Source organism: Chenopodium album, chromosome 20 (assembly GCF_948465745.1).
Source record: "Chenopodium album chromosome 20, dcCheAlbu1.1, whole genome shotgun sequence".
In the NCBI taxonomy this organism is placed as follows: domain Eukaryota; kingdom Viridiplantae; phylum Streptophyta; class Magnoliopsida; order Caryophyllales; family Amaranthaceae; genus Chenopodium; species Chenopodium album.
The window spans coordinates 4039116-4052374 of NC_137853.1; the positions used below are offsets into that span (position 1 = coordinate 4039116).

Below are 13259 nucleotides of genomic sequence, written 5' to 3' on the forward strand. Positions count from 1 at the left end.
AATTGATCGAGGGGATTCAATATATCCATCAAATTAATTTTTAAGTTGAATTTCTAACATGGTATTAATTATTATTAATTAAAACCTGGTCCTCTAATATATTCTAGTGGCCTAATGGATACACTGGAAACTGGTCCTACTATATGTACCATCATCATTGTCAAAGCTTTGAAGTGTTTGGTATGCGTCACAATAATAATTACTTGTAATATCTAAGTCATTGTCTAACTATTACTCACTTCAATCCTTTTTGGTTTTTCCCATTTGAGATCTTAACACCGTTCATAAGTTTAAGATAATCTTCTAAACTATTTTTGACATATAAAATATATAACACACAGTCATGTTGAATTGTTGAGTTTATTTGATTTGTCTATTGAGGAGTGTGTATATTAATCTTCAATTATTACATGCAGTATAAGTTTTTACTAATATACTAAAATACTCCGTAGATATTTATAGTTGAAGAAATGTAATGATAAATATGCACTTTCAAAATTGAAAGAACATTTATAATCTGAGAAAATAATATTCTAATTATTCATCACTCTTTTTTAACATCCAAATTATAGACACTCATTTGTAGGATCGTTCTAATTCTATATCCCGAAGGGAGGGAAAAAAAAAAATATGTTATGAAGTATTAATGTGTGTGGTTAGTGTAGTGATGACTGTTGAGTATATTATATTTTTGACCGGCCGGTAGCTAAGCATTGCAATTAACTCAATCTTAACAGCTAACCTGTATCTTTACATGACTTAAGCTAAGTACATCCTAATTAACTTAATCTTCTTTTATATTTTTATGACACTAATTAACTCATTCTTGAAGTCATTTAAAGATATAAAGCTAAACAAAAATTGTAGTAAAACAAAAGCGTATATTTCATTTTAGGAGTTGTACATAAAATCCCTCTTTGTTGCAAATAAAAAGAAATAGAGGTAGTATTATTATTATTACAAAATAAAATATATCCCAAGTCAATAACCAATTGGTGCAGCACCGACAAGTTTAAATATTAGATAGTAGCCGTTGTACCCTTGTTATCTTTGTATACACTATGTCACTAGCAATAATATTGCATGCCGCATAACTTTAAAAAAAAAAAAAAAAAAAAAAAAAAAAAAGCCCTTAAATTTTAGTGTGGGAAATCTCAAGGCTATCAGTAAGCATTGGATGTGAAAGATAATTAATCTTTGAATCAGGATTAAGCAAGTCCCACACCTGCAAAAATAAAGCCAAGAATACCTCATTAAATTCCTTATTACAGAGTTCCAAGAATACATGGTTTTTTGGACAATGCAAACAAGCTAGCTGCTAGGAAGAGAAAAACTCAATCTACTTATATGCCCAAGATAATTTCTATGTTAAACTAATTGAGGATTTGAAGTATACTTACATCCCATCGGTCTGGATTAAAGGACATGGGATCCTCGAAATTCAATGGATCACTATGGAGGAGCTTTTCAAAAAAAAAAAAAAAAAAAATGGATCACTATGGAGGTACCTTAGCCATACTATAACACTCCCAACTTTTTGGTATCAAACAACCTGCAACATTGTTATAAGAAATATATTTGTTTTAGATTTTTTTTTTTTTTTTATTTTTTTTTTTTGAAAAGGAAGATACATGAAAGAGATTAGGTACGTCTTCTTGCAAGATCGTGACCTAATCTATCAAGAAGTAAAAAATAAGAAAATTTACTATTTAGAAACAGATCTATAAATTAATTCGATCATGAAGGAAAGAATCGATTTGGAAAAGAAAAAAAACCATAGAGGAAGTAAAAATTTAGGGTATGGTATTGAAAATTTGGAATTATAAGAAAGGTTGTGTATTGTTGTTATGATTAAAAATTTCTTTTGAAAAGAAAAAATTATTGAGAATGTACTTCCTAATGAACTTGGGCTACCGTCTTTTAGGTCATGGTAAAAACCTTAAATTTATGCAATGCCATATCCCCGAAATTTAACTCAAGCTACTCAACCTAAACTACAGTACATCACACATGAGCTTCACCACAGCCGCCGCCGCCACCACTACTCCACTACAATAAACCTAATACCACCATTATCACTGCCCATCCATCACCAATTCACCACTAAAAAACTGTACTGTTCAATTCGAATCCCAACAGCCTCCGTCAGACCGTCACCACTTTAGGTTCAATTTGGTTTATTTTCTAAATCTTAGTCATACATCTAGCTACCAAAAGAAAATTAGCGTAGACAACCAAAAGACGAATATAGATTCCTTAACCACATCTACGCTAACAATATGCTCCCCTTCTTGGACTTGCTCTAATCCAAAGTACTGTCATAATATTAAACAACTTATTCCCAAATATATTCAGTTGCTTATGGATATAATTTATACGCTTTTGTTAGCCTATTTTCAATTTTCTAAATTAGCTACCTAGCATTGTTTTGCCAACTAGATGGATTCACAATTAGTTTGTTGTCATCTTTATTTTATACATGTAAAGCTCAATTATTATTCCATCTATTACTCGCTATTATAAAGTTCATTATTTTCTTCAAAAAAAAAAAAGTTCATTATTTACAGTCATACTGCTTTAGTACTTTAGACCTTTAGTACTCAATTTGTTAAGGTTTACCACAAATCCTTAGCTAGCTAATATCTCAGGACTACTACCAATCTTTTCTAAATTTTCTTTTCCATGTTCAAGGTCAATACTTTCATACAAGTATTTCCAACATAGTAACGTTAGAAACTTAGAAAAAAAAATAGAACAATTTAGAAATTTGGGGACTAGAAGATTGCAATTCAAGTTTGGTAAATTAGTGGTCTTATTCAACTTAAGAGAAATGAATATAGCATGCTATCCAGTGTTGTCCACATAATCACAGTGAAAAGTTGGGAGCTTGGGACTTAAATAGTCATAGGTGACATTATCTTATTTCTCCTTCCGAATTTTGATCTTTCACAACTAGGGTGAAGAATTTAGTAAATCACTCAGCTCAAATCGATCTTTACTTATACCAAGAATTATCTAGATTGTTTAGTCTAGTCTAATTCCAAGATTAGAGCACGTAAAACAGATACATGTAAGATTCAATATAATCGCTCTACACTTTTAAGTGGTCGAATATATAACGCTCTACACTTCTCCATGACCGCATGACTGTGTTACATGCATTGTCAATTCTTATACTAGATGCCTCTAAGGGCATGTTCTCTTCAGCTTAATTTCAGTTCAGTCCAGTTGAGCTCCTAATTTCCTTCACTCATAAAATATTCATTTTAATTTAGCTCTATTCAATTCAGTTCAGCTCAGTAAATCAAAACAGGCCCTAAGAACTCGTCTACGTTGTTCATGAGCAAACGCGTAACATTCCATAACAAAGAAAATAAGAAGAGTACAACAGAATTGGAATTTTGTTTTGTTACAAGTAGAACAATTTTATTCAAAAAGAAAAGAATAGAAAAAACACAGCACAAAATTCCCATGGCATCAATACCCACTAAGCAAACTGTCAGATAATATAAACTCATTGATTAGAGTGATTTCCATTGATCAATATTTATAGGGTTACAATGAGAAACCTAATCATATTAGGTAACTATAAGATATGTACAGATATCAAAGATAATCTTATACAAAATATATCCTAAACCTAAGATGAGAATATTCTATGGATATTCTCTATCATACCCCCGCAGTCAGAGCGGGAGAAAATTGGATGCTCAGACTGGATCTGAATCACGCATCGAGCGGTAAGGATAGTATGGTAACCCATGATCAAAAGAGAAGTAGTAGACATGTGCCGGTGATGACGATGAGAAGCAACAGCCACGACCTACATAGAGTAGAGATAAGCACTGCTAGGCCGGAGGAGAAGGAGAAGGAGAAGGAGAAGAGCCGCACACAGACTTGGGCTAAGTTGCAGATCCAGAGAAGAAGAAGCTAAGGGATCAAACCATCATCAGGGAGAAGACACTACACTACTACGTGAAATCACAATTGAATAAAAACAAATAAAATAGCGCAAGATAAGATTAAATTCCACCGCTTGAAAATAATCCAAAAGAGAAACCCAGGTAGCAAGAATCAATACTCCACAAAGATTCCAAGTGCTGCAACAATAAGAGGAGCCAACTTGATAGCAAAAGAGATTTGCAAAAGTAGTTGACCTTCTTTTGATATACGACCACCAAAACAAAATCTATGTGATTATGTGTAGAAAAACCAATGGAACAATGTAAGAATCATTGTTGGTCATGAGGAGGTGGAAATAGAGTGCGGCACATGGAGAAGGTTGGCAGATTTGGTTACTACCAGTAGTGGGAGGCGGTAGTGTATGCGATTGCCACCAATGATGGAGGCGGCTTTCGCGGTTGCTACTATCGGTGGGAGGCGCAAGGTTACATAAAGATTATAAAAAAAAACTTTGAGAAAAGGAAAAAAAAATCTATATGTGTGTGTTTGCGGAAGCATAAAAAGTTTGTGTATATCCCGCCGGTGGGTTTAATTTTCCAACCCACCGGCAGGGTGAGAATTTTTATATATGATCCCAAGATCTCACCTAAGCTGTGATACCATGTCAGATAATATAAACTCATTGATTAGAGTGATTTCCATTGATCAATATTTATAGGGTTACAATGAGAAACCTAATCATATTAGGTAACTATAAGATATGTACAGATATCAAAGATAATCTTATACAAAATATATCCTAAACCTAAGATGAGAATATTCTATGGATATTCTCTATCACAAACGACTGTTACAAACCATAAACAAAGAAAAAAAAAAGCACAAAGCAAACTTCTTAAAACCCAATCACACGTCTTCCCAATTAACTTTATACCCTCCAATCCACCATTTTCCTCTTTCTCTCTCCTCCATTTTGCTTAATTCTCAAGGCTTCTCTTCATCATCTTCTTATTCTTTCTGCAACTTTTTCAATCAATTACAAATCCCCTGTTTCTGGGTTTGGTTGTGTTCATCAATGGCGGATGGAGGGTTATACACGAAACCCAAAAGGGTACCAACAACCCAAACACAAAACAAAAAGAAACCAAGTAAGTTATACTCTAATTTCTTATTCAAAGCCACAATTGTCACAATTTTCTTAGTTATAATCACCATTTTTCCTTCAGAAGCTCCTGAAATTGTTAGCCCATCAATTTTTTCACGATGGTGGGAGCTTCTTCATTTAATTTTTGTGGGAATTGCTGTTTCTTATGGTTTATTTAGCCGTAAAAAGGTTGATGATGATTCAGAGGGTGATAAATTTGATACTGCTCAATCTTATGTTTCTAAATTGCTTCAAGTTCCTTCTGTTTTTGATGATGATGTTGATTCCCCAATTGGGTCTCATGATAATCATATTCATAATCATAGTTTGAATAGTAATCATAATAATAGTAATAAGGTTCAAACATGGAGTTCTCAGTATTATAGAAATGAACCTAAACTTGTTGTTGCTAACAATAGTGCTATTGTGGATGATAATAAATCTGGGTTTGGTGAAAAACCATTGTTATTGCCTGTTAGGAGTTTGAAATCAATGGTTTCTGATGGAAATGATGTTGATTCTGGGTTTTCTAGGGTTTATGCTAGATCAAATTCTAATGATTCGAGAAGAATGAGTAGAAATGATGTTAAATTGGTTAGTGAGGAGGATTCTGGGGTTTCTAGGGGTTATGCTAGATCAAATTCTAGTGTAAGTGCAAAGGGTGGGAATGATTCTAGGAGAATGAGCAGGAATGATAGTGTGAAATCTCGAGGCTCGGTTCGTAGTGAATTTGGGTCTGTTAATGGGGATGGTGAGGTTTCTAGATCATTGAGTAGGACTAGTTCGAATTCGAGTTCAAGGGGTTTTTCAAGAATTTCAAGGAAGCCTTCAGGTGGGGATTATGGGGGATTGGATGATGAAGTTGTTGAGGAGCGTAAGGAGAAGGTTGAAGAGAGTGTTGTGCTTCCATCTCCAATTCCGTGGAGGTCGAGATCAGGGAAGATGGAAATTAATAAAGAATCCATTGATTCTTCCTTGCATTCACTCCCTGCATCACTTGAGGAGAGTGGAGCTGCTCAGCTGTTGAGATCAGAGTCCTCTCTGTCATCTCGATCGAGCTCATCGTCCTCTTCACCTAAGGAGTTCTCTCCATCCCCAACACTGTCCTCTCCGAAAAGGCTTTCTCCTGCACCATCCTTATCATCAGAGTCTCTAGCTAAAAGTGTTGAGGATTATGGGAGAAAGAAGCCTGTTTATAGTTCCCATCTCCCACCACCCCCACCTCCTCCACCACCTCCACCAAGTCATAAATCACAATTTGTGAAGGCGAATTCTAGCAAACTCAGTGATGAAAAGTCCAGCCGTCGCAAGGAGTTCAAACGAAGTATATGGAGTGAACCAAAGGACATAGGCAGGGCCAATAGGGAAGAACCATTGAACAGAAGTTATATTGGTTTGGAAACAAAACCTAGAAGTAGCACTGATGGTTCATCTGTGGGGAAGTCTGTTAGAACTGTTAGAGCCTCCCGAGATATTGATGAAGAAAACAGAAGATCAGAGGACATTGATTCAGAGTCATCAGACATGTCTGAAAGGCCTGAGAGAAAAACTGCAGGTTACAATCCAATTTCAAGTGGATCTTTCACAGAATACCCAAAGGAAACCAGGGATTTTCTTGAACAAGTTCTGGTGAGAAGTGATGATGATTCTGAAAGCGAGGATGATAACTATGCTGAAGAAAGAGTGGAACCTGCAAGGGTTGAGGAATCGCCTTCTGATAATGTTGATGAGGGGCCTGATGTTGATAAGAAAGCTGATGAGTTCATTGCCAAATTCAGGGAGCAGATAAGACTTCAGCGTATTGAGTCCATTAAGAGAACAGCTGGGCAACTTAAAAGAAGCTCTGTGAGGTAACCAAGGTTATTTCAGCTGTCTTATTCGCATCACTTGTCTTCTTTAGGGGCCATATGTTTGTAATATTAGTTATCATCAGAATTTTACTTGGATACAATGTATAGAAATTTGAATGGATTACTCTGTAATCAGCTATGACATACAAATAGTATCTTGTCAATGCTATCATATTGTAGCTTATGAGTTATGACTATGAACCTTGTATTGTGCTGAAGATGAGCATTTGTCGTTAGAGATTTGAGTTGTAAGTTGTAACTTTTGTAAAATGGCAGTGAATCTCAGACAATCAGTAAAATTTTATAGGTGAAATACTTTGAAATCAATGATGAAACCTTCTTCCAGGTAGAATTTTGGGTTGCTGAGCTTTGGTAGTGTAAGTGTGTAACACATAGCCAATGATCTAGATATACAGACTTTCTAGTGTCGAATATTAAATGCAATGCATGCGAAAGGGATTTCTTAATGTTAGTCTTGGATTGATCTTGTTTGCTCAGAACCTGCTATACTGTTGAAACTTGAATCAATATACTCTACATTCAAATATTTTTAAATGACTAGTCTACTTCTCCAGACATCTTGGAAATTTAGAAGTTGCTGAAAATTTTATGGGTTCAATTTGATGAAATTTAAGTGCTTCAATGCACTAGTTACATTCTGACTTATGTTAGCTTTGTCTGCTTGTCATGATGATAATTTGATGGTAAGCTCATACAAATTAAACATATTTCTTTCAAGGCAAATGCTAACACACGCCCTAGGGGCGTCGGATAAACTAGCTAAAAGTAGAAAGATTAAATTAAAATGAACATTAATTACATTGATCAACGCGTGATTTTGTCATGCATTTCTAAATTAATACCACTTTAGGTAATATTTAAAATGCTTATCCAACGCCCCAGGGCGTTCGTTAGCAAGATCTTTTTTTAAAAGATGCTTATGTTTTTATTTAATTTAAATTTAGTGGTCACATTACTAATTTAAATTACACCATTATCATGACAATTTTTTAGGCGGTATGTCTACATTTGGTAATATTAAATGAATCGAGATAGCCTTGAAACGTTATCCTATTTTCGTATCAATTAGGTTAGAGAAAAGTAGAACTTTCTGCACTAGAAAGTGTGGGATAGATACCTTATTTGAAGAACAGGTAAGGCAATTGACTATCCGGTATTCAATTATAAGCTTTAAAGCCAAATAATAAAAATTAAAGGGGAGACATCAAAACCTAACAGGATGGAATATCATGTGATCAACAAAGTGAAAGGAATTTGGGTTAGGGCGGAAAGAAAATAGCAATAGCATATTCTTTGCCAAGTGAAAAAGAATAAGCTTTTTTTTGTTATTCTTTGCTTAAGGTAAAAGCCTGCCAATATGAGTCACTGCCTCATTGAAAAAGTTTGAAATGGATCTGGTATCATGGAATAAAAATTAAAGCTAGGATTTTGTTAGACTTGTGGTGTGTAACTTGTAAGATGTAACCATATTGGCTATTAATTCTGTTCAGGTCAAGTTCGGTGTTCTAATTCGTATTAGTAATATGGATTATGATTTTGTATTTTTGTTACACCCCCACCCCAGAAAGGATGATGGTAAACTCACCATCATTTACTAACAATAACATGATTTGCATGTGTGCGAGGTTGACTCATTCCGGTTTTATAAACCAACCTGACTATGAGGGAGTTTCCAGTACAATTCAAACAAAGTAACTTATTCATAGACATGTATGAGGGAGTTTCGAGTAGTTTACATAGGTTAATGGCAAATCCCTGGGGAGAAGCAATATTGATCATTGGAAAACATCCCAAGAACAAATCCGAAGTTAAGTAATGGACCATTCCAAGGCAGTAATAGTAATCGTAGATAGTAAGCAATTAAGCAAAACACCTTAGCCACTAAAATATCACTGTTTAGGATACACACTTCAATGAACATATAATAAAAGTTGTAATTTCATACAGATTTTGATCTCTTAATTTCGGGACCATACTATGTATTCCGTACAACTCTGTGATAAGGCTTCATGACTTCCATCCTTGGCGGCTTCGTCTGAGATAGTAAAGCATGTACAAAACAGGATATGGGCAAGTACAGAATGCTTTCATATCCTGAAAGTAATGTCTCAAATTCCCTACAAATATCTACCAAAATACTTCCTATCAATCCTATGCAACATAAATACTACGTATAAGGCTTGGTCATTTATTGGGCCAAATCACAATTCATATATTGGCTAATTTCTGATAAAAGGTACACATTCTTGTCCAAACCATTGAGGCTTATATTAAAGGTCTGCCCATATTTGTCGTTGTCCATCTAACCCTCCAATCAAGTCAAAAATATGGGCCTAATCTTTCATGTAGGCCATATGGATATACTAGACTTTTTCAGACTGTATAATAGCCCAAGTGTTTAATGTCCTCTTTCAGCCCGATAAAACGGCCCATGTTTTGTATTGCATTTTTTATAGTAGCATCTCAATCACCTATATGGTCACCAAGGTTGGTGGTAAACAAAAAATAATAATTAACTAATTAAAAAAATAATAAAAAAATTAAAAAATATATATATAAAAAAAAGCATTTGTTAATATTAAGTGTTTTGTCAATGTTCGTGCATGAAATTATTTTAAACCAACATGATAGATAATTAGATATAGTTTTAAAATGATACAACTTAATGACGATCTACTTCGTTTTATACTTCATGTTTTTGTAGTATGGCTCATGTTAAGGGGATCTAGCTTGGTTTGATGAAATTATTACTCCCTTCGTCACATTTTAATTGTCACGTTCAAGGAATGGAAAATATTATACGGAGGAACATAGTTTATTGTGATGTTTTCCATCGTTTAGATGATGTTTTACCAACAAATATTACGAGTAGCATAATGTTTCTATAGTTTGTTATTGGAAACTTGATAATTATTTAGAGACATCCCAAATTTAAAATTTAACTAAAACATACTTTAAGGGGTTTGGTAAAGTTATTATTGTTAATATATATGGTGTTAGGTGGAGATAGGTGAAGTAATTAACCATTTAGCTACTCATTTTATATTGCTGTATTTGTATATTGATTTATCGCATATAATAATTTGTATATGTGATGATTATTTTAAGTTTTTTTAATAAGATTAGATAAATATCCCGTCTTGTGTGTGGATGGCTACACTGTGTGGTCCCTTATAAAAGATCAAAGTAACACCTATTAAATTGGCAAAATAACCCCTATAACACTAACAATGTAACCCTTATGATGATTGGTCACGCGGTGTGTCAGCCACATATAACAATTGTGTTAGACAAAAGTGAGATGATGTTAGTGAAAGTTACCACATAAACAAGAATTCTAATAATTTTGTTAGGTCGTATTATCTCTGAAAAAAAGTAGGGGTGTCAAAACCAATCATCTAACAAAAAAAAATGTATCAAATAACATGCCAAAAGCTCAAAAACAAGAGTCAAAATGAACTAGTCCTAGATTCACTATGGTCCAAGTCGCAAATATTCTTTAGCATGGCTTATTAATATTTAATTTTACACTAATTAATAATCTAAACCACATTATCAAACTTAAATTATATGAGTATATATGATTGGGGAATAGATTACTTATATAACGATGATTAGTGTGGGTCCTCCATGCCTCGCAACTATGACAAATCCCATCATGATCAACTGCTTTGAGTCTGTTAATGGAATATAAAATTATTGGACTATACCATAGTTATAATAATAATACGAAGTATTAATAATAAATTAATAATAGTAGGGGATCCAAAACTTTGATTGTTAAATCCAAAATCATGATTAGGCTTAACATCAATCTCAGAATTATAATTAAACTTATTGTAATGATTACACATATCATGTGCAATTCTATATTCTGTCATTCCTAATTATGGGAAATCCCACCAACCAAACATGCTTCCCTATCACTTGTGTCTTTCTATAATTATTATATTTCACTTTTTTACCAAATTGCCCTTCGTATTGTACTTCTTATCCCTCTTTCAGTTAATCCGAAGGGTATTATCGACCATGCCATTAATATATCATCTTTAAAAATAGGTTAACTTCTACTGTCCGTACCATCACACGTGCAAACCCTATGTCCACTTGCCATGAGAACTGAAGACAATTTGTTGTCTTAATGCTTTGTTTAAGGTTTGTGATGAATAATGTATTAATTCTTCGTTTATGGTTTGTTGTGGCACCTTGTTTAACTGAAAATATGGCTTAAAACAAGGTTATAATCTTACAATTATATCCGGTTAAAGTTTTAAACTTTAAAGAGCAGTCGATATATATAACACAATTACACAATATAGACCAGAATGAATCTCGACTAAATTATTGATGTTTAATGTTAAAATTGAAATGTGATCCTAGCATGAATGGAAGAAAAGTAGATCAAATATCTTAATATACATGCCTTTTATTGTTATTATATATATCATGTGAGCTACTAATCAAGTTGATTAGTTCATTATTATCTACGACGAGTAAAGTGTATGTAGAAGATTGGATCAAGATAATGCATTTAAATATGATTATAGTATTTTGATGTTTTGTGGTAATGTAATCTTATTATATATTCATAATCAGTTGAACCAAATGAGATGTTAGTCGGCATCCCTAAACAAATACTGTACATCTTTATTTTTATTTTATTTTTTTTGAAGACCTGTACATCTTTATTATTGTAATGAGATTTTTTTTTTTTTTTCTGAGGCAAATGAGATATTTTGTTTAACAATCACCTGGACTTAATCTCCTAATTAGCATCTTTTTTTTTTCTTTTTTTTTTTTTTTTGAAAAAACCTAATTAGCATCTTAATTAAGTGCCAATCGATAGAAAATTGAATACTTGTGATAAGTAATAATTTAAAAATGAGCAGAATGATTTAGCAAAATCTTAACGTATTATCTTATTATATGTGATATGTCATGAATCATATAATATCGATCAACTCAAATAAAACAAATTTTCAATAGATAATTGTCTGATTATGTATTACAAATACGAAATACTGTATGATCCAGATGCTTCAAATTTCATTTCCTATGGTTGTAAATCGACATCTATTCACTAGGTTACAATTTACAAGAGATTAACCACGCATCCATGCTTAATGATCTTTATTATATGCAAGTTGAATTAAAAGTTTGAAATAATAATTTATTTATAAATACAAGCTTTAATCTAACATAGATGAATTATTTGTATTTGCATTTCATCATTACATTCTCATTGCAAATTCTTTGTAATAATCACCTTATTTCTCTCAAAAATTGATTACTCTAACTATATACGAAGCATTTTTTATCAATATATACATACATACACTAAACATTGTTATGTAGAGATCTTTTTATATACTTACTTATAATAATGTGTAGGTCAGGATAATACACCGGACTATTGATATGCAGTCATTGTTATCCACCTATATATTATGAAATGTAGTCATTTTACGTACACATTACACACTCTCTTAATTATGTACTTACAACTGGGAGTACAGTCGATAATTAACAATATATATATGGCTTATGTTATGAACTTATGATTAGTTAAATGATAGTTGTACACGAAGTAATAATCTCCAATAATTCATAATTCCAACAAGATCTATTGATTAACGATCATCTTAACCGTTTCCTGGAAATCACATGGTGACCAACTAAGCCGGTCACATGGGGGGTCCAGATATGTTCGCACCCACTTCTAATTTCCTTTCACCTACATTGCACGTGTGGGTTCATCTAGGGATCAACGGCTTCGATTAAAATAATAACAATCCAACGGCCAAGATGCATCCGTACGTGCTTCCACGTAACCGGTGTTTCCCGGGATTCTACTAAGTAAAAATTATGGGACTAATAATTGGGTTAATTATTCTTAGAAGCCCATAAAAAGAGCGTTGACCAGATCTCAAAAGAGGAAAACATTGACTGGATTTGCACGTGCGGGGGAGCTGGGAATACACGTGTGCTTTGCTGGGTGTGTGCTGGAAAATGGAGAAACGTTGGATACACATGATTTGTAATAATGGAAGAGTTTATGTTTTTTTTTTATGCAACTTGATTGATTGTTTGGTTTGTTTGGAAGAGAGATTTATGTGAAAACCGAGGTAAACAATGTGGTCGCACGATGTGTTTTTTCATCCTTAATCTACGTTTAATTGTACTTATTTGTCTTTTCAACTTATTTATATAAATTTTAAAGGTAACTTTTACTATGTTTAAAGGCTAGTACTTCTTTCTACAAATCTTACCAAAGATTAAACTAAACAAGTACATATTAGGAATCCTATTCCATTATAAAAAGTAATATCTCTAAGTAATTT

The 13259-nt window shown here is 33.2% G+C and overlaps 1 protein-coding gene across 1 annotated transcript; it reads left to right on the forward strand.

Moving 5' to 3' along the window:
• Nucleotides 1-4755: 4755 nt before the first annotated feature.
• On the forward strand, nt 4756-7224 carry LOC145599290 (uncharacterized). Its single transcript, XM_081655688.1, has one exon. The coding sequence runs from the start codon at nt 4979-4981 to the stop codon at nt 6899-6901; it is 1923 nt and encodes a 640-aa protein (XP_081511814.1). The 5' UTR covers nt 4756-4978; the 3' UTR covers nt 6902-7224.
• Nucleotides 7225-13259: the final 6035 nt, after the last annotated feature.